This window comes from Podarcis bocagei (genome assembly GCF_964188305.1).
Source record: "Podarcis bocagei genome assembly, chromosome: 12".
NCBI lineage: Eukaryota > Metazoa > Chordata > Lepidosauria > Squamata > Lacertidae > Podarcis > Podarcis bocagei.
In genome coordinates, this window is record NC_138137.1 from 55,811,450 (window position 1) to 55,839,373 (window position 27,924).

The 27,924-nt window shown below is 46.9% G+C and overlaps 2 protein-coding genes across 5 annotated transcripts; one reads left to right on the forward strand and one right to left on the reverse strand.

The window, feature by feature from the left end:
* Nucleotides 1-19,827, reverse strand: GUK1 (guanylate kinase 1). Of its 2 annotated transcripts, none has more exons than XM_081163955.1 (8): nucleotides 19,663-19,827; nucleotides 7,513-7,626; nucleotides 6,350-6,391; nucleotides 5,171-5,267; nucleotides 3,374-3,512; nucleotides 2,076-2,160; nucleotides 1,336-1,421; nucleotides 1-186 (listed from the first exon to the last, which is right to left on the reverse strand). In XM_081163955.1, exons 1-8 carry the CDS (start codon nucleotides 19,697-19,699, stop codon nucleotides 151-153), a joined length of 636 nt encoding a protein of 211 aa, XP_081020081.1. In that variant the 5' UTR covers nucleotides 19,700-19,827; the 3' UTR covers nucleotides 1-150. The 2 variants fall into 2 exon arrangements, with proteins under 2 accessions (XP_081020081.1, XP_081020082.1); XM_081163956.1 differs by having other exon boundaries at nucleotides 7,509-7,626; nucleotides 19,663-19,812.
* On the forward strand, nucleotides 18,205-27,794 carry MRPL55 (mitochondrial ribosomal protein L55). 3 transcript variants are annotated; one of them, XM_081163979.1, is made up of 4 exons: nucleotides 18,205-18,227; nucleotides 21,707-21,871; nucleotides 25,215-25,416; nucleotides 27,548-27,794. In XM_081163979.1, exons 2-4 carry the CDS (start codon nucleotides 21,846-21,848, stop codon nucleotides 27,695-27,697), a joined length of 378 nt encoding a protein of 125 aa, XP_081020105.1. In that variant the 5' UTR covers nucleotides 18,205-18,227; nucleotides 21,707-21,845; the 3' UTR covers nucleotides 27,698-27,794. The 3 variants fall into 3 exon arrangements, with proteins under 3 accessions (XP_081020105.1, XP_081020104.1, XP_081020106.1); XM_081163978.1 differs by lacking the exon at nucleotides 18,205-18,227 and adding an exon at nucleotides 19,834-19,929; XM_081163980.1 differs by lacking the exon at nucleotides 18,205-18,227 and adding an exon at nucleotides 19,834-19,929 and having other exon boundaries at nucleotides 21,712-21,871.
* The last annotated feature ends 130 nt before the right edge of the window (nucleotides 27,795-27,924 follow it).

The following is a 27,924-nucleotide window of genomic DNA, read 5'->3' on the forward strand; positions in this document are numbered from 1 at the left end:
TTGGGTTTGATATTTTCTTCTTTAATAGAAAGTGCACTAAAAGAATTCCATTATCAGGCTAAAAGGGAATGTGTGTGTGTCTGTTTCTAACACAGAAGAACAAGCAGCTAAAAGACTTCAAGAATGGTCTGCAAAGGTTCCAGCGGCTATTCATGATTTCTTGGATCCCTGCGCCTTCTGGATTTCCTATGAGGAGAACGAGAAGAAATGGTTACACAGCGATTTGTATGAAACTACCCCGGCCCTGTGATCATCTTCTGAGGACTTTCTTCATGTGCCTCCTCCATGAGAGAGCCGGAGGGTGGCAACAGGAGAACAGGGCCTTTTCTGCAGTGGCTCTCCATTTGTGGGATGCTCTCCCCAGAAAGGTTTGTCTGGCACCTTCATTATACACCTTTAGGTGCCAGGTGAAAACATGCCTCTTCAACTAGGCCTTGGGCTGACTGACATCCAATGCCTTTTAAAAATTGGTTGGGGAGGAGCGGGACAATTGGGCTGTTCTTGTTCTTACTTTTATTATGTACCGTATTTTTTGCACCATAACACTCACTTTTTTCCTCCTAGAAAGTAAGGGGAAATGTCTGTGCGTGTTATGGAGCGAATGCCTGCGGGTGGCGGGGGGGATCTGCTGCAGTCGTGAGCAGAGGATCCATGGTTCCCCTTCCTTCCCTCCTCCGTGGTTACAAAGCATGGATCCACATGGATCCTCAGGATTTTTGCATTGGGCTACTCCAAACTCACTGTCAGATCACATGTCTGTGGCCACAGCATGAACCACAAAAATCATATATCCACTATTTCGTTTAGAATATTTTTTTTCTTGTTTTCCTCCTCTAAAAACTACGTGCGTGTTATGGTCTGGAGCATGTTATAGAGCGAAAAATACGGTATTTTGTGTTTTTATATTGTGATTTTATGCTGTAAATTGCATACTGCCCTGAGACTTGCAGGCATAGGCAGTATGATTTATTTTAATAATAATAATAATAATAATAATAATAATAATAATAATAATAATAATAATAATAATTCAGCCATCACATGCTTCAAGCTAAAAGCAGCTAACCCTGCAGAGAAAATAGCCACAGTGAAGGAGGAAGGATGTTGGTTTGGCTGGTGAAGGGGTGGAGAACCTCACACAGGACTTTAAAGCAAGTGAGCCAGGAGCTGCAACCAGGAAACCCTTGAATACCTAACAAATGTACAAAACATGGACTGTAGCCCATTTCATCAGATGCATGGACGACAAACAAGGAAACAGATCATTCCATGACCCAGGAAATATCCATGCAATTCAGACAGAGAACTGTGTTCCCAGGAAGTGAAATAGCTTACCTCTGCAAGAATATTTTTCAGCTCGGTATATGCTTCTTCCAAATCATTGTTAATGATGACCAAGTCGAAAAGCCCAGGCTCCTTACCTGGCAAATTGAAACAGATGCACACACACACACCGTTAAACCAGAAGTCAGAAGACCAGAGACGTGTGACCCACACAGACACTCTTCTGTCTTTGCTTCCTTCCAGATCCAATAACAAGAGTGACTAAGCAAGTCCAGCATCTCCGAAGTGCCCTTTTCCCAGACACTGGGCAGTATAGATTCTGCCTCTTTGTGAATCAGAGACTGCCTTCTTGCAGCCAACTGCCATGGACTGCTTTCATCGTTTGGCATTTTCCTGAGGAAAGGCACTGCTGTTGCCTAGTAAGACACTTCTGGTGGACCTGTGTTAAGATGTTAAGCCCTTGCAAGGCATCCCCCATTCCCCTCCAGCAGATCCCGTAAAAATGTACAGGGGAGGGAGGGATCTGGGGGCACAAAAGCAGCAGTAAGTGAGGTAGGCCCCTATCCACCAAACACGGCTTAACCCTGCCCACATGCCTTCATTACTCTCCCTCTTCCAATCTCTCTCCATCGTTTATGAGCGCCACTGGTTCAGACTAAAGGCCCATCTAGATCACCATCCCACATTGGTCAACCAAGGGTGCTGATGGGAAGCACACAAACAGGACACCAGACTAGGACAACAACACACACACACACACACACACACAAACAAAACTCTAGTGTACTCACTAAGTTCCATGTCGATGCGAGCTGCGTTCAGCCGCTTCTGTAAACTATCCTCCGTTTCTGTCTGTCGGTCCCGTAACCGTTTTTCCTAAAGGTTTCCAGAGGGGAAGAAATGAGAACGAAATTTATACCCGCAACATGAACAGGGTGGGTCCCATTCTTCTCGCCTCTCAGTGCTCCGTGTTGGCACAAACCCCTCTAGGTCTTAGGCAGGGAAGAATCAGTGTCACGGACCCGCTGTTTAAATGTCCGATGGTGCATTTTACTGCCCCGCAAGGAGCACTTTGGTCCTGTCTTCTGTTTACAGCAGTGGCCTGCCCAGCGCTTCCAGGAACCTTGCAAGCAGAGTACGGAGGCAGCAGACTCCCCCATTGTTGGCTTCCAGTGTCCAGTGATCTTTAGAAGCCCACAGACAAGGAAGTCACTGTCTTAAATCAGTGACCACTGATGGATCAGCCTGCTGTGGTTTAATTTAACAGCCTATGAAAGCTACCCAAGACAGCAGCCCTCACCACATTTTGTCTTTCTTACAGAATTCATAAAAAGGTAGAGACCCTGACCGTTAGGTCCAGTCGCGGACGACTCTGGGGTTGCGGCGCTCATCTCGCTTTACTGGCCGAGGGAGCCGGCGTACAGCTTCCGGGTCATGTGGCCAGCATGACTAAGCCGCTTCTGGTGAACCAGAGCAGCGCACGGAAATGCCGTTTACCTTTCTGCCAGAGTGGTACCTATTTATCTACTTGCACTTTGGCATGCTTTCGAACTGCTAGGTTGGCAGGAGCTGGGATCAAGCAACAGGAGCTCACCCCATCGCAGGGATTAAAACCGCCGACCTTCTGATCGGCAAGCCCTAGGCTCTGTAGACCACAGCGCCACCCATGTCCCTACTGCAGAATTCATATTAGGATATAAAACCAGAATTCAGAGCTGGCCCTACTATTAGACTGAGTGCTCTGCTTCACTTAACGTTCAATCTCATGCAGAGTTCTATGGAGTGGGCTGCTATTCAGTGACGTTTTGCCTGGCCCTAATAAAGGTACTGGCCAGATGTGGATTTTGGAATTGTTTTGTTGTTGCTTATTTTACTATGTAACACTTTGTGCACACGGACATTACATCACATCAGGGGTCACCACTGCAGTGCCTGCCAAATGCTGCTGGACTCCAGCTCCCATCAGCCCCAGCCAGAATTGGAAACACTAAAAGATGGTGGGAGTTGCAGTTTGGAGGGCATCCTGTTGCTGACTCCCTACCATGTATCAGTTGCACAGAACTGTAGCTCACCCCCAAGCCACACTCACCAAGACTTCTATGGACGGGGCTTGGACAGAGATGTAGATGGGATTAAGGTCAGTTTTCTTGATGTTCTTCACACCCTGCATGTCTATGTCCAAAATGCAGATCTGGTTCTGCGCTTGCACAGCCTGAATAGCGGCTTTGCTGAGAGGGAGGGAAGGAAGATGGTTAATGCTCACAAAGTGGAGGTGCTCTTTTCTAATCCAAGAACGGTCTTGCAACAAAAGGTGAGGAGGACCAGTACCTTGAGCTCGTCAGTGTGTTTCAACCATCTCTAAGAGTCTCAAGGTCATCTGGCTGCAACGACCAGCCTCACATACATTACCGTATTTTTCGCCCTATAGGACACATCGGCCCATAGGACGCACCTAGTTTTTTTGGGGGGAAATCAAGGGAAAATTTTTTATTTCCCCCCCAGGTTTGCGCAACCATCAACAAGCTAGAAGAGGGAGACAGAGCGCTCCGTCTCCCTCTTCTGCCTTCAGGGACAGCATGCCCCGCTGTCCCCCGAGTTTGTGGGGCTGGCGGGGGGAGAAGCAAGCTTGCTTCCCCCCCCCAGCCTCCAGATCAGGTCAGGGAATAGCGGGGTGGCGGCGCTCCGCCTCCCCGCTATCCCGCGAGCTTGTGGGGCTGGCAGGGGGGAGAAGCAAGCTTGCTTCTCCCCCCGCCAGCCTCCAGATCAGGTCGGGGAATAGCGGGGTGGCGGCGCTGCGCCTCCCCGCTGTTCCTCAGCTTTTGGGCTGCAGGCTGCTGCCCGCAAGCCTTGCGAGCCCGCGGGACATCCCGCCGGGCTTGCAAGACTTGCGGATAGCTTCCTGAAGCCTGGAGAGCGAGAGGGGTCGGTGCGCACCGACCCCTCTCGCTCTCCAGGCTTCAGCGAAAGCCTGCATTCGCCCCATAGGACGCACACACATTTTCCCTTCATTTTTGGAGAGGAAAAAGTGTGTCCTATAGGGCGAAAAATACGGTATACAGGGTTCTTGTGGGGATTAAATGGGACGGGGAAGGAGCTGTTTGAAGAATATGGCGGGATATAAATGCAACTGCAACAACAACAACAGCAAGAAGTAGTAGTAGTAGTAGTAGTAGTAGTAGTAGTAGTAAGGGAATAAACATATGGAAGGTGGGGTAATGGGTGGCAGACCCTGTTCAAAGATTACTCTTTCTTCTCATGACACTAGTTGAACTCTGAAGCTTTAGCTCCAAATAATTAAATCTGGTTCTTTTCATCATCAGGGAAGGGCAGCCTTCTCCATCTTGCTGTGCCGGGGCTGATGGGAGTTGTAGTCCAAAACATCTGGTGGGCATCAAGTAGGGGAAGGCTGGTAAAGGTCCTCAGGAATTAGATGACCCTTGGGTGGAGCTTCAGGCAGGGGGATTTTGTCAGGAAGAGGCCCAGTCACAGCTCACGGTCCCAATCTTTGCTTTCTGTCTCAGCCCACTGGGGACAAGTCATGACGCAGCATTTGACGCATGTGGGATGTCTCCAAAGCCAAACAGATTCCCATCACCATCAGTTTGGACAAGCTGTGAATATCCATCTTGTCCAACAAAAACACTGGTTACAAGGATCATTGAGCCCCTCCAGACAAGCTACTTGCACTAGGAATGTGAAAAATAGGCAACAGCAATGGGGGGGTTTGTGTTCAGGACACTTGGATCCTTTTTTCTGGTTGCAATTCATAGCTCCTTGTTTTCTTTCTAGCCATTGTGGTTGCAGAAATGCATTTGAAAATAGGATAGCAAAGAAGAACGGAAGAACGAAATCTGACAACTGCTCCTGCACAACCCAAATCACATACCTTGTTCCGTACATGTTCCCAGAAAATTCTGCATTTTCAATGAAGCCTCCAGCGTCAATTTGCTTCTGCATCTCTTCCCTGGTCACAAAATGGTAATCTGCGGGTGAGGAAGGGAGAGGAACATGAGGTTTCTACATGCCTTTGTGTTAGTGCATGCATGCCTGCCCCCAGAGACGCCACACCCCAAGCAGTGTTAGAAATTAGCCAGGCGCATTTTGCGACTGGCATGGGTCCAATTGCAACCACATGGAGATCTCTGGGTGGCAGGTTGGAGACTGCGGGAAGCAAAATGTCACTTAGAGAAGGATCTAACATATTTTTTTTATTCTGAATTGTTTTATTTGAGGTTTCAATGTGTTGCAAACCATTTTGAGATTTGTTCTCTGAAATATAAAGTGGTATAGACATGGACGCGGGTGACACTGTGGGTTAAACCACAGAGTCTAGGACTTGCCAATAAGAAGGTCGGCGGTTCGAATCCCCGCGACAGGGTGAGCTCCCGTTGCTTGGTCCCTGCTCCTGCCCACCTAGCAGTTTGAAAGCACATAAAGTGCAAGTAGATAAATAGGTACCACTCCGGCGGGAAGGTAAACGGTGTTTCCATACACTGCTCTGGTTTGCCAGAAGCGGCTTAGGCATGCTAGCCACATGACCCGGAAGCTGTACACCAGCTCCCTCGGCCAATAGAGCGAGATGAGCGCCACAACCCCAGAGTCGTCCGCAACTTGACCTAATGGTCAGGGGTCTCTTTACCTTTTATAGACATGAAAATCATCATCATCATCATCCCATGGTGAGGGGGGGAAACGGCACCTAGACCTTCCATTGTGGCACCCGCAACCTAGGTTTAAGGTGCCATTTGGTGATTAAACTATATATCTGAGTTTCTAATACTGACCCCAAAGTGTTCCAAAGATACACTACAAACACCTAACCGTGCATCCATGCACTCACCAACATAACCACCCCTAACTAAGCAGATGTTGCTGGACTACAACTCCCATCATCCTTTGCCATGCTGGCTGGCGCCGATGGGAGATGGAGTCGAACAACCTCTGGTAGGCCTAAACCCATCCAGTCCCACCCCTAACTAGCCTAGAACCAGTTGTTTCATTAGAGAAACGCTTTTGCTAATCTCCCGTTTCCTGTGACGGTGGTGGCTAGGCCCTGGGCACTGACCTTTTCCGTTCACTTCTCCGGGTCTTGGTTGCCTTGTGGTATCTGCAAGCAATAAATATTTTTTTAAAAGCACCATTAACACACGTTCCATGTTTCGCCAAGTGGTTGGGAAACCCAAAAAGAAAGAAACATGTTTCTCCCTCTCTGGCCCCTGCAATGATCGAAAGAGCCTTCTCTGTTTAACTGAAGGCTTTGACTTCTTTTAAAAATACAAACAGCCAGGCCAAGGGACTGATGTTGCTAGTTCCTCTGCCCTACTTTTAAAAGCAGATAAACAGGCAAGAGAGCTTCAAAGGAGAAGGCGGTGGGCTCTTTTCATCGGAGATTTTTAAACAGAGGTTGGATGGCCATCTGTCGGGGATTCTTTGGAAGAAGAAGAGTTTGGATTTGATATCCCGCTTTATCACTACCCGAAGGAGTCTCAAAGCGGCTAACAATCTCCTTTCCCTTCCTCCCCCACAACAAACACTCTGTGAGGTGAGTGAGGCTGAGAGACTTCAAAGAAGTGTGACTAGCCCAAGGTCACCCAGCAGCTGCATGCGGAGGAGCGGAGAATCGAACCCAGTTCACCAGATTACGAGACTACCGCTCTTAACCACTACACCACACTGGCTCTCCAGTGTGCAATTCCTGCTTTGGAGGGGTTAGAGAAGCTTCCTCTGAAGCACAAAGCGGTATATAAATTACCTTAATATTAATCATAATAAGCGCTGGCTTATTGCTGGACGCAGGGGGCAGGGACGCAGGTGGCGCTGTGGGTTAAACCACAAAGACTTGCCGATCAGAAGGACTGAGCTCCCATTGCTCAGTCCCTGCTCCTGCCAACCTAGCAGTTCAAAAGCACGTCAAAGTGCAAGTAGATAAATAGGTACCACTCCAGCAGGAAGGTAAACGGTGTTTCCGTGCGCTGCTCTGGTTCTCCAGAAGCGGCTTAGTCATGCTGGCCACATGACCTGGAAAGCTGTACTCCGGCTCCTTCGGCCAATAAAGCGAGATGAGCGCCGCAACCCCAGAGTCGGCCACGATGGGACCTAATGGTCAGGGGTCCCTTTCCCTTTACCTAATTTAGGGGGCAAAGCTAAGGACCTGCCAGCCTTCCTTGTGACAACCCTGATGCGAACACACTGCTTCCCCACCAGCCCAGCAGAAATGAACTCACTCACGGGAGACGCTGAAGCCGAAGACGTTCTCATAATCCTTCAGGAGTTTCTTCAGCAGAGTGCTTTTCCCCGCACCGGACGGCCCGCTCAGGACAACTGGCCTTGGTCCCGTCATAACTGGGGAAAGTCGTTTCATTGTTAGAAGTGTTTGCTTTCTGTTACTTGGGAGATTGATTATGGATGCATAACACTAGAACTCGTGGACGTCCAAAGAAGTTTAATGTTAAAAGATCCAGGACAGAAAAAAGGAAGTCCTCAGGGAGAAGAAGTGGTGGAAGAAGACGGGAAGAAATTTAAAGACTATTTGCAAATATACTCTAAAATTAATGAATGTTAAAGAGATGTTGGATTGAAAATAAGCGGTATTGGTAAAAAGATTAATAAGAATATGTAAATACGGATTGACAATGGTTGGAAATATATAGTTATAAATAGGTTAAGATATTAAGTAAAGATAAATGATAGAGGGTAAGGATTTGCTGAATTAAATATTTGAACTGGAATACAAAAAAGGGGGATGTGAGGAGGTCAGGAAACAAGTAACTGACATATAAGACATGAAAATATTGATTCTTTTTTCTCTCTCTAACTTTCTTTTTACTTTTTATGTATTTTGTTTCTGTACTTTTATATCTCTTTTTTTATTATTGTTATTCTGTTCTATTTTTCATCTTTAATTCTGTAACTTTTTATTGTTTGTAAAATTCTAATAAATATCTTTTTTAAAAAAACAAACAGAAAAAAGGAAGTCCTTCTTCACACAGCCAATAAACTAGGGAACTAGTCAATGGCCACCATCTTGGATGGCTTTAAAAGAGGATTGGACAAATTCCTGGTGGACAAGGCTATCAGCCATAATGGCTAAGCTGTCTCCATGGTCAGAGTTACAGATAGGAAGCCGTGTTGGTCTGCCATAGTCAAAATAAAAAAATTCCTTCCAGTAGCACCTTAAAGACCAACTAAGTTAGTTCTTGGTATGAGCTTTCGTGTGCATGCACACTTCTTCAGATACACTGAAAGCCATTTCTCACCTTCTCACCCCTTGCCTTTTCCTGTAAGACCTATTACAGTCGTTAAGAGTCGTCAACAGGCTCATCTCAGCTATCTGCCAATCTCCCATTCCCACCACCCTTCTGAGTAATACCCCTCCCCACCTTCTCACTATATAGAAGGATCTGGCAACTTCTGTTTCAGTGTATCTGAAGAAGTGTGCATGCACACGAAAGCTCATACCAAGAACTAACTTAGTTGGTCTTTAAGGTGCTACTGGAAGGAATTTTTTTCCATGGTCAGAGGCAGCAATGCTTCTGAATAGCAGGTGCTGGAAACCACAGGAGGGGACAGCACTCATGTGCTTGTGGTTTCCTACAGGCATCTTGCTTGGCCATTGTGAGAAAAGGATCCTGGACTAGGTGGGCCATTGACCTGATCCTGCAGGCTCTTCTTACCTTCTTATGTATTCCTGCAGCCTCCCCGAATGATTACGTAGAAACGTGGGATTATAATGCGCTCTGCGTGGGTCTACCTTTGAAGGTGACTCGGAAGCTACAACTAATCCAGAACGCAGCTGCCAGACTGGTGATTGGGAGTGGCTGCCAGGACCATATAGCATTGGATCTACTTTGGCTCCCCATATGTTTCCAAGCACAATTCAAAGTGTTAGTGTTGACCTTTAAAGCCCTAAACGGCCTTGGCCCTATATACCTGAAGGAGCGTCCCTACCCAGTCATTAAGCCTGGACACTGAAGTCCAGCTCTGAGGGCCTTCTGGTGGTTCCCTCACTGCGAGAAGTGAAGATACAGGGAACCAGGCAGAGGGCCTTCTTGGTAGTGGCGCCTTCCCTGTGGAATGTCCTCTCCTCAGAGATGTCAAAGAGTTAAACAACTATATAATTTTCCATGGACATCTGTTTTGAGAAGCTTTCAATGTTTGAAGCTCTATTTTTTTGGAAGCCATCTCCCTAGGAACTGCTCTGGGGAATATCCACATGTTATCCAGGCGTTGGAGAGCCTACCAGTGCCTTTGGGACCTCAGCAGCCAGTACTCCAACCCCTGCTCTCCCCTCAGACCTATTCTCATGCTTAGCAACCACCAAACTTCATATTCAGGGCAGGAGCAAAAAAGGGAGGGTGGAAGCATAGAGACATGAGAGGTGTGTTCTGACCAGAACAGTTAGCATCTGGTGAAACACAGCCAAGGATAGGGCCTGGAGAAGAGGTGAGATGGTCTTGCTCTCTCTCACACGCACATACAACTCACAAGGCAACTCTCAGTCAGGAAATCATAGGAGCTCAAGCACATAAGAGCCTGGCTGCTGCACCAGACCAAAGGCCTATCTCATCTGTCATTCTAAGCTAGCAAGATGCAGACATGATCCCTCCACAACTGGTGGTACCCAGGGGCCAAACGACTGAGCATATATAGACTGTGCTCGTGCTCTTAATTTGCCATTGTACTATCCATCCATGCTCTACAGCCCTTTGCTTACCTGGTGCATTTTTAAAGGAAACACAGATGTCCCAAGAGCTATAGCTTAGCTGATGGAGCTTAAAGTCAAAGTGCATTAGCCTGAACGATTCATCCATAAAGAATGCCCGTCCAGCGCATTCCCCATGCAAAGCCGAAGTCGGAAAGCAAAAAAACAACAACCTCACAGTGCTGCTTTCTGCCTTGCGAACAAACTGGATATTTTTATCTAGCATTTCCAAGGCTTTATTGCCACCACCTCACTTCACTACAAAACTCCTGTGAAACAGATTATTAGTACCAATAGCGGGATGAGCGCGCAACCCCAGAGTCGTCCATGACTGGACCTAATGGTCAGGGGTACCTTTACCTTTACCTTTTTACCCATGGGAAGCTAAGGCTCAGGCAAAGGATTTGCCCAAGGCCACTCATTTTGTTGGAATCAGTCTGTCTCGAGAGACAATGGAAGAGTGCGCCATCAGGAGTAGTATAAGAAGAGTTTGGATTTGATATCCCGCTTTATCACTACCTGAAGGAGTCTCAAAGTGGCTAGCATTCTCCTTTCCCTTCCTCCTCCACAACAAACACTCTGTGAGGTGAGTGGGGCTGAGAGACTTCAGAGAAGTGTAATTAGCCCAAGGTGACCCAGCAGCTGCAGGTGGAGGAGCGGAGACGCGAACCCGGTTCACCAGATTACGAGACTACTGCTCTTAACCACTACACCACACTGGCTCGCAACACTGTGGATAAATTGAGGCTTTGAACACGAAATTCTAGATTGCATCTATATCCCACTCTTCCTCCCAAAGGAGCCCCTGTGTTGGGCAGCATATTCCAACTTGATACCTTAACAACCACCCTGTGAGGTAGGTTAGCATCGTTATCCACATATTGTAGCTGGAGGATGAGGCCAGGAGAGGTTTCCCTTGGAAAACTGCACGTTTGCCATAATTTTAAAGCAATGTTAAATATATTCCCCTGACAAGCCATCATGGGAACTGTGGTTTGTAAATGGAGCTGGACTTGAAACTGTCGTGGTAAACTACGGTCCCCAGGATGTGTGTGATGTGCTTTAGATACATGTACACAACCCGAATGAAAAATGGGATTGGGCTTTTTGCCAACCAGTTTTCTTAAATTGCTGTATGAGCACATCTCTCATTGTACAGGTATTACTACGAGCCTCATTACACCATAAAGTCTTAACAAATTTATTACAACACAAGCTTTCATGGATTCAAGACCAGCATATGCCGCAATAAAATCTGTTAGTCCTTCAGGCACCACAAGACGCTGTTGCTTTTGCGACAACAGGCTAGCACAGTTACCCCTCTCTATATATTTTTATAGCTTGCAACCTGGAAGCAGAACATGGCAGCATTAAGTAAGAGGCACAATATACTCTTATAGCGGAATGTCAATTTCCTAAGCACAAAATTCAGATTGGGGCATTAGGGGGATGGGGGCTCCGAATACAGACTGCACAGAACCAGAGTGGGACTCTGCCCTGTATCACAGCACACCCTTTGCACGTTAACTCTCTTCCCACTGTCGCAGAGAAAGATGTGTTAGCTGCCTTTTCACCCATTTGCTGCAGTTTAATATGCATTTAACTGCACTCAGCTGTCCTAACGCTTTCAGAACAGAAACCTCCCCACAAACAACATTCAGCAAATAGAACTAAGACTTAACAGCTACCACAATATGGAATATCCATTTTAACACAGTCTTTCCCAACCTGGTGCCCTCCGGATATTTTGGACTACAATTCCCATCAGCCAGCCAGAGCTTCTCTCTATCCCATTTTACCACACCAAACATACTTTTATACACCTCTGTCATATCCTTTCCTGGGTAATCTTCCCTAATTTTGTTTAACCCACAAGCAAATGCGTTAGCAATTCCTCTTAAAGGGTATGCTCCACATCCTCAATCTTTTTGTCGCTTGAGATCAAAGCTATAGGAAAGAGGAGGCACTCGCCTCAACCCCCATCGTCCTGGATTATTATTTTTTAAGAATTCTGTCTTTTAAACTTCAAATTGGCCCTTTACTCAGAAGCCAGACAAAGGCGAATGAAAGTGAGTCAGATGCAGAAGTGTTGCTGCTATTTTTTGGGTAGCAGCTGCACTCCCAGAGTTTTCTCACATCTTACCTTTTTGCTTTTCTGGGGTCCTCCTAAAATTCCCTGATAGGCTTTTGCTGTTCTTTTTTTCTTTTTTGAGTGACTAACAAACCGATCCTGATCACACAGGGAAAGGGCAGCGCAGGTACAACACCTGTCTATTTGTGAGCGCCTAAAGTCTTACTAATTTCCAGATCTTTCACCTTGAGACAGCCAATGAGAAGCCACCGCCCCCCAAATCCCTAATCACCTCCTGTGGTTTCCTCCACACTCCCTCCTCCTGCTTTACATAGCTTAGAAGATTCAGCCACACCCTGAGCTTAACTCCGTGGAGCGCACCTTCTGCTTCAAAGGAAATGCTGCCCTCGGAAAGAAGGAGTTTTAATTGAATGCATATTTGTCAAATTATTTATACTATTTCCACCCCACTTTTTCCACAGCCGGGGAAAGCAGCAAATGATGCGCACAAAGCATTCACTTAAACACACACAAAAACCTACAATAAACACTGTATTCATTTAGAATCACAAGTGAGAAACGGTACCCAGAAGGGTGCTACTTACATACTGCTCAACTGTCCTTATTTATCAAGGACAAGACAGCCTCAATGTCCTGGGGTCCCTGCCCCCAAATACACTGTCATCCCTGTTTTGGCTACTGAGGAAAGTCAGAGACGATAGAATTGACTGCAATACTTCAGCCTGAAGGTGGGAGAACTGTAATTTTAAACTCTCCGCCACATTTAAAAGCAGCAACAACGAAAACATAACCAATTCCCTGAGAATCAGAAATCTAGCACAGCAGGGAGAAAGGTTCTGTTCCAGCCCTTCGCCAGATGCGCTTGCTTTCTAGGTACAGGGAGATCTCATGCTGTGTCTCCAAAATGCAGCACAAGGTCAAAGGCAGTCTCTTGCTCTATCCTGCACCCTGTGAGGTAGAGAAGCATTCTAGAAATGCACCAGAAGATTAGTCTTCAGCACCATGCAAAACAAGCCCCAGCCAACCTCTCCATCTTCAGGAGCAGAGATAATATACAAATAAATGTGCAGTGCTGTATTGGATCTAGGAGTCTTGGTTGACCACAAACTTGACATGAGCCAACAGTGTGACGCGGCAGCTAAAAAAGCCAATGCAATTCTGGGCTGCATCAATAGGAGTATAGCATCTAGATCAAGGGAAGTAATAGTGCCACTGTATTCTGCTCTGGTCAGACCTCACCTGGAGTACTGTGTCCAGTTCTGGGCACCACAGTTCAAGAAGGACACTGACAAACTGGAACGTGTCCAGAGGAGGGCAACCAAAATGGTCAAAGGCCTGGAAACAATGCCTTATGAGGAACGGCTAAGGGAGCTGGGCATGTTTAGCCTGGAGAAGAGGAGGTTAAGGGGTGATATGATAGCCATGTTCAAATATATAAAAGGATGTCACATAGAGGAGGGAGAAAGGTTGTTTTCTGCTGCTCCAGAGAAGCGGACATGGAGCAATGGATCCAAACTACAAGAAAGAAGATTCCACCTAAACATTAGGAAGAACTTCCTGACAGTAAGAGCTGTTGGACAGTGGAATTTGCTGCCAAGGAGTGTGGTGGAGTCTCCTACTTTGGAGGTCTTTAAGCAGAGGCTTGACAACCATATGTCAGGAGTGCTCTGATGGTGTTTCCTGCTTGGCAGAGGGTTGGACTCGATGGCCCTTGTGGTCTCTTCCAACTCTATGATTCTATGATTCTATGACACCATAGGGTGGTAGTTAAGAGTGCTGGACCTGAGAGATCAGGGTTCAAATCCCCACTTAGCCATGAATCTCTTTGGGTCAGTCACTCTTTCTCAGCCTAACCTACCTCACGGGGTTGTTGTGAAGATCAAATGGAGAGAGGGAGCGCATCATGTGCCACCTTGAGCTCTCTGGAGGAATGGTGGGATATAAATGTAATAATAATAGTCACAATCCCCCCACAATTGTGCTGGGCATCTGAGGCCCTCTGTGCACCTTAAAAGCCCTGCACAACTGAAGGAGCCATCTTGAGATTTTGCAAAAAAGAAAAGAAAGCCCAACAACTTTTTAAATCTGGCAACCTTCCTAATCAGATGTGCAGAAGATTTTCTCCACAGCCAAAGTGACAACCACCCTTTCCCACAGAAGCTGGACTCCAAGCATTCCGTCACCAAGAGCTTGTCCCAAGAGGTCAAAATTTTTGCAGATAACCAGTGTAGGATGCTTCCCTGTTGCAAGTCCAACACAATGCAGACTGAATAATTTCACCCAAGCTGCTTCTAAGACCCACATTTCCACATATGTTCTAGGAAGTGACAAAGAGAAAGGGAAAATGGATGGGAAGATAGCAAGACTTTTGGGTGGGGATTGCAAAATTGACCCATCCAGTTCAGTACTGTCTAAACTGACTGGCAGAGTTTCAGGCACGGGTCTCTTCCAGCCCCACCTGTAAAAGCTGGAAGTTGAAACTGAGACCTTCTGCATGCAAGGCAGATGAAGGACAGCAAAGAAGGCAAAATATAAACATAGGAAGAGGTCAACAAAGCACGTTCTGGGCGTCACGCAAGCTTAGAGGAAGAAAAGACGGAGCAGCTTGGCATTGGGAGAAAAGAAGATTAGAGGGTGGTTCTCATTCTAGCCTCAAGAAAGGTTGTGTGATTAGGCACTTTTAATCACCGGTCCTATTTATAGCCTTGTCCTTTTTGTAAAGTGCACCTTCCCCAGAATTTCATAACGTGGGACCAAAGGGCAGTAAAAAAGCACATTCGCTGGTTGAAAGGTTAAAGCCAAACGACAAGAAGAGTAAGAAACCAATGGCTATTTTGAAACTCAACTTGCAACAGGCCACCACTGGCCTTTTAAAGGACTTTGCTCCTCTTTGATCTTGTAACAGGAAAACAGTGCATAAGAATCAGGCCTGTGAACAATTGCAGGAAGACCCGCATCTACTGGTATATATCTACAGTGGTACCCCGCAAGACGAACGCCTCGCAAGACGGAAAACCCGCTAGACGAAAGGGTTTTCCGTTTTGGAGGCGCTTCGCAAAACGAATTTCCCTATGGGCTTGCTTCGCAAGACGAAAGCCCATAGGGAAATCTCCGGGGACCTCTTTTAAATGCTAGCGGTGGGGAGCAAAGCCTTTCCCCCCCCCCCTCCGGCCTTCAGAAGAGGTCCAGGAAGGCTGGCGGGGGCCGAAAGGCTTTGCTCCCCAGCGCCAGCATTTTAAAAGCAGTCCGGGATAGCAGGGAAGCGCTTCCCGCTATCCCGGACGGCTTTTGAAGGCAGGAGAGATCCGCGAAGCCTGGGCGCGCTGATGTCAGCGCGCGCAGGCTTCGGCATGCCGGCAAGTCTCCGCAAGCAGCGGCAGCGCTGCCGCTGCTGGCGGAGAGGTCCGCGAAGCCTGGGCGCGCTGATGTCAGCGCGCGCAGGCTTCGGCATGCCGGCAAGTCTCCGCCAGCAGCGGCAGCGCTGCCGCTGCTGGCGGAGAGGTCCGCAAAGCCTGGGCGCGCTGCGCGCAGGCTTTGGCATGCCGGCAAGTCTCCGCCAGCAGCGGCAGCGCTGCCGCTGCTGGCGGAGAGGTCCGCGAAGCCTGGGCGCGCTGCGCGCAGGCTTCGGCATGCCGGCAAGTCTCCGCCAGCAGCGGCAGCGCTGCCGCTGCTGGAGGAGAGGTCCGCGAAGCCTGGGCGCGCTGCGCGCAGGCTTCGGCATGCCGGCAAGTCTCCGCCAGCAGCGGCAGCGCTGCCGCTGCTGGCGGAGAGGTCCGCGAAGCCTGGGCGCGCTGCGCGCAGGCTTCGGCATGCCGGCAAGTCTCCGCCAGCAGCGGCAGCGCTGCCGCTGCTGGCGGAGAGGTCCGCGAAGCCTTGGCCGGACAGCTTTTGAAGGCAGGCAGGGGGAGCAAAGACTTTCGCCCCCGCCAGCCTTCAGAAGAGGTCCAGGACCTCTTCTGAAGGCTGGCGGGGGGCAAAAGTCTTTGTCCCCCCTGCCTGCCTTCCCAGAGCCTTTTAAATCGCCCCGACAGCGGAGAAGTCCTCCGCTGTCCCGGGGTGATTTTAAAATGCTGGGGGTGGGAAGAAAAGCCCTTGTCCCCCCCCCCCAGCCTTCAGAAGAGGTCGGGGGACAGACTGTCCCCGGACCTGGTCTGAAGTCGGTTTCCCTAGGAACGCATTAATTGATTTTCAATGCATTCCTATGGGAAACCGTGCATCGCAAGACGAAAAACTCGCAAGAAGAAAAAACTTGCGGAACGAATTAATTTCGTCTTGCGAGGCACCACTGTATATGATTTCAGCAAGGATTTCCAACTCACAAATGCTTAACAGCAGCAGCCGGGTACACTTGCTGTGGCCTGCAGAGGGCTAAGCCAGCTGGGGAACCCTGCCAGGGGCCTGATGGACTTATGCTGCCATGCCAAGAATGCCCCATGTCTCCCAGCCAACCAGGAACTCCTGCCCCAAGCTTCAGACAAGCTCTGTACAGTCCTGGAGTGGGCACATGCGAGTAGTGGGATAGACCAGAGGCAGGAATGGGTGTGGCAGCAAGTGCATCATAGAATTGTAGAGTTGGAAGGGATCCTGAGGATCATCTAGTCCAGGCTGCCTCAGCCTCGGCCCTCCAGATGTTTTGGGACTACAACTCCCATGATCCCTAGCTAGCAGGACCAGTGGGCAGGGATGATGGGAATTGTAGTCTCGAAACATCTGGAGGGCCAAGGTTGAGGAAGCCCCTGAAATGAAGGAATATGAAACTGTTCCATATGGGTATCAAACCTGAACCTTGGCGTTATCAGCACCACGCTCTAACCCACTGAGTTATCCAGGCTTAGTATAATTGGCTACTTTCTACACACATTCCTCTCTATCCTCCATCTAGGAAAGATTCTTTAGATCTCCCCACACCCTGGTTTGAAGCAGTAGGTTTCTAGTCCTCATGGCTTTCTAAGGGAAGCTTGAAAAGGTGAAGGCAAAACATGGCAAAAAGGATAAATTCCATGGTTTTAAGCTTACAATGCATAAGAAGGTGTCATCATACTGGCCAACAAATCCAAGAGATGCTTTTGCAATTAGATGCTCCCTACACAGCAAGCAATAATCTCTTCCTGTCACCTCACAGCTAAGCCACTCAAGAACACTGCTGGACGTTTCCATAACTGGCTGCCTAAATTTAGTTATCCAAACACAAGTGAGAAGACAAACCAAATCCAGACGAATAGAAGACAGGAAACTCTTAGTTCTTCTTTGGGAGATCTTTCATTGGTATGGAAGAAGCAAGACACAACAGGAGTCTATCCTGCTGCTCAGAAAGGACCCTAGTCATTTATTACCTGCTCAAAAACTGCAGTGGAAATGACAACCCACAGTAACACTCTGTGTGGTGCTGGACTCAGTTGCCCCTGGTATGTGGATATGCAGATGCCTAGTCATTATTACTGACACATCTGGCTAGAAATCTATCTTATTGCCTTTCTGCCAGCTTTTCTCTTTCATCTTCAATCTCAGCCACTGGCTGAGTTACAGTGCCATAATGGAATATTCACAAACATTCCAACTGTGAAGAGAGGAGGCAATAATCAGTTCACATCTGATGTAAGTGAAGAAAAAGAAGCCTGGCTGGAGGGCTGCATGTTGGTAAGGCTTCAAGATCTTAGAAGGCTAAAAGGTCAGAAACCCCAAAAGCCAAATGGTGCAATGTGAAGATTCATAAGTCATACATGATTAATTATATCCCTGGCAGACAGAAGGGCTGAGAATGAGGGAAGTAAAGGAACTGAGAGATGAAAGCCAACTCTATACCAATTATACACAGTTATACACAAAACTGTTAAGCGTTTTAAAGTTGTGTAAAGATCAGGACAGTGAAGACTACACATTTAAGTAAATTAAGAAGCAGTGAAACTTGGCTGTTTTTCTACTTGAACTAGCTCCCAGTGGCACACAGCCAAAGCTCTAGTAATAAATTTGTTCCAGCTTACAAAGGCTGCACATGTTTATAAGCTATGAACTAGCTACTAAGGGAGCAGGTCGTGTGTATTCCCAGCAGAGGGCAGTGGTAATTGGACATTTCCTGCTTCAGTTGTTTTCGTGCAGTGCTTAATTGAGTTATATGGAAATAAAAGTCATCCTGCTCAAATCACCAGACATGTGAGTATTAACCACCAACGGCATGCATAAGATGCTTCACTCAGTTAAGTTTGAAATGGGCACTAAGTATTCTAAGCTCTATGTGATTTCTTGAAGATAACTGCAGATGCACAAACCTTCAGAAGTACTAATTAATATGCAGATTCACCTCTGGGGGGGGGGAAGGCTTTTGGTTTTGTTAGCTTTGTTATTTCCTTCCAGGATCCAGTTTATTATGAGTTACTTTGAGCACATGCCAATTTTGTAGACTGGATCCTGTTACTTCCACACCCCTTAGAAGTTTCATTTTCATTATTTGTGCTATACATAGAAGAACTTCTGCTTAAGGAGAAACCAAGTACACAATAATTCCTCTGGATATAGCACAAATTTGAAGATTGGTAACACCCAAGGAAGGCAGATTGCTTCTTCTTCTTTAATTAATTTCAGAAGTATGACCAGTAACCAAGACCATTCTGAAAGCTGTCAGGGGCAGAGAGTCCATGCCTCCAGCTTCTACACAAAGAAGTGTGATACTTCCAAATCCTGCTGCCATAAATATAAACCAATTCATCACAACTCTTCTTTGCTCCCTGAATAGTATTAGGGGTAAGGAGATGCAACGTCATGCCAAGGAGCAGATTTGTTATTTCAAATATTTAAATACCACTTTAATTCTGTTTTTAAGTGATGGTTTGCACGGGAAAATCTTGCGGCTGATTTGAACTCCAAAACCAGGAGTGACATTGGCTGACAGGGCAAAACGCTAGCAGGGATAGTGCACCCTCACCCCTGAATCCTCTTGCTAATTATGCGGTTTAAAACGTGCATTTTGCAATGTTTTATTTTGAAATATTTAAGATATCTTAAGTTTCCTGTTAATTATGTTGCTTCGAATGGATACTGCACTTGACTTTCTTCAGTAACGCTTTTATTCTGGGTTGTTTTATTTGATGATTTAATGTCAGCTGCAAGCCGCTTTGAGGTTTTTTCCTTAAGAACAGAAAGCGAAACGAGTGATAACAACACACGGTGGTGATCGTGCAAAGGCAGGGAGAGGATCGGGGTTTCTTTGCAGCAGCAGCCAAGTCCTTGCAGGGGCAGGAAAGCGGCGGGAGCAGCCGCGCGGAGCTCTCCGAAGAGGACCGCAAGGAGGAAGGCGGGCGGGGAACTCTTTAGGGGTGACACCGGGGCTGAAAAGGGATGGGAGTGCCCGACAGCGAGGCCCAGCCGGTCAAGCGACCCCGACACCAAGGAGGCTTTGAAGAGGGGAGAAGAGGCGGCTTGAGGGGCGACGCCCGCGAAGCGCCGGGGAGCGGGAGCGGAGGGAGGAACCAAGGCGCAGGGTCGCGGGAGCAGGAGGGGAAGCTTTCGGTGAAACACCGCTGAGGACAACGGTTGGGGCGCGTGCGGCGGGGGGGGGAGGGGGAGGCCGAAAACCGCGCGCCGCACTCACCTGACAGCGCGCGGCAGAGGAAGCGCCGCCAGCGCATGGGGAGAGGGAGCGGAGCCGTTTCCCCCGAATGGTGACTCAAGGAGGGCGGGCCGGGGCAGGGCCGGGCCCTGCCGCCGCCGCCGCCGAGAACAAACCCCGCCCCTTTACTCGGAGCTCGCTTACGTCATCGCTGCCCGCACCGAGTTTCTCGATGTCGCTGGATGATGACGCAAGAAAATGAAGCGTTCCCAGAGCGGCAGGTCACGTGAGCGGGACTCTTCGGAGCCGGTAAGGAGGAGCAATCCATTGGGGACAGAGTAGGGGGGGGGGTTAAAGTATCAGTAGGTCAAACCATTCGGAAAGAGGGAGCCATGGTTTTGGTGAGGAGAGAGGCTCGCGAAGGCAAGCCAGGGAAACAGCGAGGATCGAACCATCTGCAGGCGGAGGCGCGGGGAGAGCAAGGCTAAACCATTGTTGGACCTAATGGGGGGGAGGGAAGCAGTTGAGATTGGGGGCGAACCATTATCGCGAAGTAGGGGGGTTCTGAGGGCCGAACCATTTGTGGAGTGGAGGGGGGGAGGCATGGTCTTGTTTGATGTCTGACCCGATTCTGACGTCATGTCTCCTTTTCCTGCATTTTTCCCTCTCCAGTAGTGTGCATTTATGTGTATCTGCCTATTCTATCTATTGTACCTGCATCGCAGGGGGCTGGGCTGAATGACCCTGGGTGGGGGGTGGGATTCCTTCCAATTCTACAATTCTGTGATTCGGGCTCCAGTCGTTGCAAGCACTTGCAGTGGCAGCTGCATGCTCTGTCTCTGCAAAGACCGTATTTTTCGCTCCATAAGACGCACCTAGTTTTTAGAGGAGGAAAACAAGAAAAAAAATACTCTGGACGAAACAGTGGATGTATGGTTTTTGTGGTTCATGCTGTGGCCACAGACATGTGATTTGATGGTGAGTTTGGGGTAGCCCAATGCAAAAATCCTCAGGATCCATGTGGATCCGTGCTTTGTAACCATGTTTTTGCGGCATTGCGGCCCCACGCAACAGTGGGTGCATGGCTGCAGGCTGTAGCCATGGTCATGCTATGCAATCTGATGGTGAATTTGGGGTGACCCAATGCAAAAATCCTGAGGAGCCATGTGCTTTTACCTCCCCCTCCCAGGCAGCCTCCTTTATTTCTAGAGTCCCTTATCTCCCTCTAGATTGCTTGCCGATCAGCTGCTCAGAGGCTTTGTTTCAACACCCCCTTCCCTCTTGTTTGCCTTAGTGTCTTTTCCTTAGCTGGAGCAGTTTTTTGCTCCTCCTTTTCTTCTAATTTCTCTCCTCATTGCTTGTTTTAGTATTCCTGTCTCCTCTCCTTGCAAGTTCGCTGTCTTTACCTCCCCCCTCCCAGGCAGCCTCCTTTATCGCTAGAGTCCCTTATCTCCCTCCTGATCGCTTGCCGATCAGCTGCTCAGCAGCTTTGCTTCAACACCCCCTTCTCTCTTTCTAAAAAACAAACAAACACGATTTGCTTTTTGCCCCTGGGCAATTCGATTCCAGGGACCATGCATTCGCTCCATAAGACGCACAGACATTTCCCCTTACTTTTTAGGAGGAAAAAAGTGTGTCTTATGGAGCGAAAAATACGGTATTTCCATCCCGCGATCCAGGAGGAAAACCCCACCCAGGCTTTGAAGGGGGAAGTACTGGGCATTTGGAAGGCACCCAGGCTGTGTTTCCAAAGCACTGTGAGAAGACCAAAAGTATCTTAATTGCTAACAATATAAGAACTGCCTTGCTGGATCAGATGCTTTTGGAACACCTCCCTCCAAAACACGATGGTTTTGACAGGAGGCCACATGCTAGATATTTCCTCCCACCTTAAGCACACACCTGTTGTTCAGAGGTTTACCGCTGCCTGTTCTAGACTCTTTTTTTAGCTGTCTCTGCTAAATCTGTATATTTGATAAGTATTTTATATTGCCTTCCTACTTTGATTCATATTTTTATTAATTAAGTGATATATAAACTTGTCAAATAAGAATAAACTTTTCTCCCTTCAATCGTTTCCATAAAGAGCAGCTGTTGCCCCTTGGATGATGTTCCGTAAAGATCGTTGCTGTCTTTGCTCATCATAAAAGCCGAATCCTGTGCCTCGGAATCGCTGGAGATTGGCGTTTGTTTGCTAGGCTTCAGGGACTGTACATGAGCTCAGAATGACGACCGTAACCCGGACTATAAGGTATAACTCTGTTTATTTAGTGGGATCATTGTGCCTTGTGCTGTCCAGGATCTAGAACTGATATGTCCCTTTTCCACAGTGTTTCTTCCGTTCTTGTACATATTCCATGAAAGTACATTGCATTGTTTTTCAGCAGCTCAAGAGTAAGCCTGCAGTCTCATGCATGCTTCTGAATACCTTTTGCTGGAAAGTAAAAGGTATCGGGGTCAGGAGCTCAGCCTACACTCGAGTAGGACCCTGGCAGAGACACATGCCCGACTGGCATGTTCTCTCCCTCCTGGTCAATCGTTCGGGAGCTTCAAAAGCTTTCTTCAGCCCAAACATCACAGCAACCGATGCCAACCGGCACACTTAGGGATCCGCAGAGTTTGCGCATCATGCGTAACAGACCTCAGCAACTCAGCATTTTGGCTAATCTACTTTATTTACATATAAGCACACACGGAGCACTGCAACATGGCTCCCTCTATCTCTAGCATCAGACAGCAAAGAGAAAAAGAACAAAGGACAATAGTCCCACTTCATGGAACACAGTGACACAAACATCCTGTCTCCGTCACTTCCCACTCTGTGGAGTCAGAACATATGCCGTCATGTGATAGACAGAAATCCCATGATTGCAATCACGGAGCAGGAATTCTAACAAAAGGACCCCTGGACGGTTAGGTCCAGTCAGATTTGACTATGGGGTGCGGTGCTCATCTCCGCTTTCAGGTCGAGGGAGCCATCATTGTCCACAGACAGTTTTTCCGGGTCATGTGGCCAGCAGGACTAAACCCCTTCTGGTGCAACAGGACACCATGACGAGTGCCAGAGCGCACAGAAACACATGGAAACAGCAGGAGGGAAGTGTGTTCTTTGCACTCTGGTTCTGCTTGTGAGCTTCTGGTTAGCAGATTCTGGATTAGCTGGGCCACTGGCCTTACACAGCAGGGCACTTCTTATGTTCTTATGCTTTTCTTATGCTATGAACCAACCAGCATCATCTGAGGCCGTTCTTCCTGCGCCTCCATGAGAATTCCAGAGGGTGGCAGTACAGGCCTTTTCTGTGGTGGCTCCCATTTTTCGGAATGCTCTCCTCAGAGAGGCTTGCCTGGCACCTTCACTACATATCTTTATATGCCAGGCAAAAGCATTCCTCTTTTCCCAGGCCTTTGGCTAACTAAACAACCCATGGCCTTTAAAACCGTGCGGAGGCCTTACTGTTTTTGTTTATCGCTACGGTATGTATTTTGGTGTTTTTATATTGTAAACCACCCAGTGTTCCTCAGATGAAGGGCTGTATGGACATTTTAAAAATAAAATAATAAATAGAGAGTAATTAAGTGCTGCACAGGTTCTGACTAAAACAGCAGTTCATCTGCACATGTTTGATCCCAGGATCTAAGAGCCCTCTTGGGGGGGGGGGAGAGGCTGAGGTTTGTTTTCCTCTGTTACTTCAAACAAAACGTGACAGAGTGAATTCGGATAGGTATTGAACCAGCTTCAAAGCCAGGATTAAATCTTCAAAGTTGTGTCCTCTGAGGGCTTTTAATATATATGACTAGAAATTGGCTCCCTTTCTTGTTACTGAATCATCACCTTAAAATGCCAGCCAGGTGCCTGGAAAGCACATTCAATAATAATAATAATAATAATAATAATAATAATAATAATAATAATAGTTTTATTATTTATACCCCACCCATCTGGCTGGGTTTCCCCAGCCACTCTGAGCCCTGCTGTGTTAGGGCAGGTGGTTGTCAGCTGATAGAGACTACCCCAGGGCTAGGTATTAATTCACATTGTAGCTTATATATTTTTGCAAGGTACATTTAAAAAAGAAACCAAACTATTATTTCGGTAACCTTCATAACAATCCCGCATGAGAGGCTGAATGAGTACAACTTGCAGAAGGCCAGCTTTCAGTGGAGAGAGGAACTAAATCTTGACACAGATTTGTCTTAGCCTTAAGTACCAAATTCTATCCGAAGACACCCTGCAGCCCCAAATCCAAAGTCTGCTTGCATCTGTTTTGTAAGATACATATATTGTAAGATATATATTCATATTGTAATTGCAGAATGACAGTAAATTTAATTAAATAAATAAAGAGGGAAGGGGGAAGAGTACAGCTTATATAAATGAGGCATCTACCCACCCACCCTTTCTGTTGTTATCGTTTCATCAGTATTTGCTGGCATTATGATCTTTTCTGGCTTTCTACACACCCTCCTGATACCTGGACTAGCAATCTTAAGAGCTAGCAACTCACTGCATTTTAAAATGCAAGCTGGGACGTCAGAGACGCTGAAATCTGTGGCCAATATAAATTTCATGTTCCTTATGGTGCTACTCCTTGCTGCTTGAGGCCAAGCCAAACTGCCTGTTTACTAAATCACAGTCTTTTTCTTATCAGAGTTGGGTTCTGCTCAGATATATATATATATATAGTGTGGATTAGTTGCTATAGCTTTCGTGTCTTGACCTTTTGAGCTAGTGAAGAGATTTTTCTGAGAAGATGGCTGTACTGCACTTAGTTGTGCTCTGGCTTGGCTTCGTGTATAGGGGCGAGCTGTGGTTTTGTGCCCTGTGCCAGCCAGATCTGTGTAGAAAAATCTCTTCACTAGCTCAAAAGGTCAAGACACGAAAGCTATAGCAACTAATCCACACTTAATGACCCACCTAAGTGGTACTCAGAATACCACTCAAGATATCACTCAAGATATCCCCCAAGTAATTAAGGAACAAAAGAAGAAAAGGCACAATAACCTGGGAACTTCTTCTCTGCACCACACCCCCTCAACAGTATTTATAGGAACTCAAACACTGAGATCCTGCTCTGTTCCAGTAACAAGAAGCCGAAAGCACCAGCCTGAAGATGACGAGTGAGACCTCGTCGAAACGTCGCCTAGACACCCCAACTCTTACACGGGAAGACACCCGAAGACACCAAAACCTACATTCCTGTACCCGTGAAAATCTACGAAAGCATATATATATATATATATATATAGGTTTTGGTGTCTTCGGGTGTCTTCCCGTGTAAGAGTTTATATATATATATATATGCTTTCGTAGATTTTCACGGGTACAGGAATGTAGGTTTTGGTGTCTTCGGGTGTCTTCCCGTGTAAGAGTTGGGGTGTCTAGGCGACGTTTCGACGAGGTCTCACTCGTCATCTTCAGGCTGGTGCTTTCGGCTTCTTCTTACACGGGAAGACACCCGAAGACACCAAAACCTACATATATATATATATATATATATTTTGTTATTTCTGGTATGTATATGTGTTCTTAAAGGGTCTATCTGTGTGTCAATTTTTGCATAGATTTTACAAGTTCTTCTTTGAATCGGTTTCAGGGCTTTGCGGTTAGAGGCCTTCTCCGGACTCCTTCCCAGGACTTGTGGCCTCCACACATCCACCCGGCAGTCCAACTCCAACCGGACATCCATCGCTTGTGTGGCCCGCCAGAAGTATGCCCGGCTCTATCCAGTGTTGCTGGTCAGACCTGACGGTTCTACATTCTATATCCGTTACAAGGAGCCAAGGCAGATCCTTTCGGTTAGAGTTGCTGTTTAATATTCATTCAGTTTATAGTCCCACTGTTTATGAGACGGCCCCAGGGCAGGTTACACAGTGACAGGACAGAACATTAAATGCAACCAGAACATAAGAAGCAGGATCAGGCCAATGGCCCATCAAGCGCAGCATCCTGCTTTTACCGTGCAGAACATTTAACAGTATGCAGGCGGCACCATATACAGTGCAGTACAGTGGTACCTTGGGTTACAGGCACTTCAGGTTACAGACACTTCAGGTTACAGACTCTGCTAACCCAGAAATAGTACCTTGGGTTAAGAACTTTGCTTCAGGATGAGAACAGAAATCGTGCGGCGGCAGTGGGAGGCCCCATTAGCTAAAGCGGTGCTTCAGGTTAAGAACAGTTTCAGGTTAAGAACGGACCTCCAGAACAAATTAAGTTCTTAACCTGAGGTACCACTGTATTCCTCTTGTGTTTTATGATTTTCCTGATACTGTAAGTGAGCCAGAACTGATCTGTGACCGTAATAATAAAATTCATCCAGTGGTACCTCTGGTTGCAAACGGGATCCGTTCCGGAGGCCTGTTCGCAACACGAAAAGAACACAACCCGCAGCGGCGAAACCCGGGAGTAACCCTTTCTGGTACTTCCGGGTCGCCGCGGGACGTAACCTGAAAGAAGGTAACATGAAGCGAGCGTAACATGAGGTATGACTGTACACAAAACAGAAGCATTAAAACACGAGAAAAACAAGTGACTGCAATTCAGCAAAGTACAGATAGGCAGTAAGCTATAAGGAAAACAAATGATTGGCAGATTAATTCAGCTCCAACCAAAGGTCTGGGCAAATTTAGTTTTTTGCTTGGAGAAAGAAAAGGTCTTCCAGGTGTCTGAGAGAGCAGCAAATAAATATTCCCGAAATGCATTTAAGAATCCCAGGACTAAAAGGTCCTTTGTTTGACCTGAAATATATTGGATGTCCACTATGGGGGTAAACACTTCGTATTGTAGTCTTCTCCATGCAAAATTAATTCCCCACACATAGAAAATTAGCATGTCAAGGGGAAGGTTTCTGCCCCCCCCCCTTCTGATATGCTAGTTTTTTTCTTACGTGTAGGAAATTATTTTTGCCTGAACCTTAAGCCATTTGATTCCTCCCACCAGCATTCTGAACAGTCCAGACACAAGTTTACCACTCGTATCAGCAGTAAGGTTCCATTAGGGCAGGAAAGTCGTCAGATTTATGGGGCCGTTACAATTATTGTATGTAAATCTTTGAGAATTATTTATTTAAAAGTATACCACTTAATATAAAAAAAAACCTCTAAGCATTTTACATAAAAACAATAATTTAAAAATTCCGTTAAAATTCCTCAAAACTAGATAAGAGCAAAACATAACTATATATCACAAACGAAACTGAATCGTGTGATAAATAAAAATTAAGAGTCAATAAAGTCCAGACACGAGGACACATCTTCACACACTGCAAGAGGCGATCACTAGAGGTGTGTGAACTCTGTTCAAGGAAAACCTTTTGACCGTTGCAGATCATCTACTGTATGCGTCCAATAAGCTTTATACAGTTTGAAAACCACAGGCATTGATCCTGAGCATCCATGAGGGGGCTGAATTGATTGCGCACCAGGACTAGTAACTTAATAATAGAATAGTCTTTTGGTTTCTAAAGGGATTTCTCAATGTCTTTTCCACAAGCTGCAGACTTAACATTTGAAGCAGCAGGCATTAAATACCGTATTTTTTGCTCTATAAGATGCACCAGACCATAAGACGCACCTAGTTTTTTGGAGGAGGAAAACAAGAAAAAAAATATTCTGAATCTCAGAAGCCAGAACAGCAAGAGGGATCGCTGCGCAGCGAAAGCAGCGATCCCTCTTACTGTTCTGGCTTCTGGGATAGCTGCGCAGCCTGCATTCGCTTCATAAGACGCACACACATTCCCCCTTGCTTTTTAGGAGGGAAAAAGTGAGTCTTATAGAGCAAAAAATACTCTTCTCTTTCTTGCCTCAGTAAGGGTATCCTTACTGAATTTCTAGAGCTGGTAAAAGGAACAAGACCCTGCCTGCGGGGGAAACATGGTGATTCTAGGGGTGTTTACAAGTTTCTATGAATGCATAATTCCGTTTCCAGATACCTGTGGACATCAACACACTCCCTGACGCCGAAAGGAGAGCCCGCTTGCGGAAACGAGATACCACCAAACTTAAACCCAAAGAGGAGACACGTTTCGAAGACGACTTTAAATTGGACGATTACAGAAAGTTTTGGAAAAAGAAATGAGATCCACCACCCGGGGTGGAAAATCAGTCACAATAAGATACTTAATTTTACATTTTAAGTTGTAAAATTGTCCACAAATAAAGAGATGTCTTCTGTTTTCTTTGTGTTCCTGTTTTATTTTCTGGGCTGGGGATCCGTAACTGGCTAAGTGTGATTATTACCGTGTCTTGTCACCCAGTGGAAGAAATCTTAAGTTGATTGATTAAGGCTGGCTTCAATCCTATGCA

What these genes read in the sequence shown, in the direction of transcription:
- MRPL55 (XM_081163979.1), top strand. Translation starts at nt 21,846, where the DNA reads ATGACGACCGTAACCCGGACTATAAG. An exon ending in ACCGTAACCCGGACTATAAG is followed by an intron (nt 21,872 to 25,214) that starts GTATAACTCTGT and finishes AATCGGTTTCAG; the next exon opens with GGCTTTGCGGTTAGAGGCCT. An exon ending in AGCCAAGGCAGATCCTTTCG is followed by an intron (nt 25,417 to 27,547) that starts GTTAGAGTTGCT and finishes TTCCGTTTCCAG; the next exon opens with ATACCTGTGGACATCAACAC.
- GUK1 (XM_081163955.1), bottom strand. Translation starts at nt 19,699, where the DNA reads ATGCGCTGGCGGCGCTTCCTCTGCCGCGCGCTGTCAG. An exon ending in CTTCGGCTTCAGCGTCTCCC is followed by an intron (nt 6,392 to 7,512) that starts GTGAGTGAGTTC and finishes TATTGCTTGCAG; the next exon opens with ATACCACAAGGCAACCAAGA. An exon ending in CGGAGAAGTGAACGGAAAAG is followed by an intron (nt 5,268 to 6,349) that starts GTCAGTGCCCAG and finishes CCTCACCCGCAG; the next exon opens with ATTACCATTTTGTGACCAGG.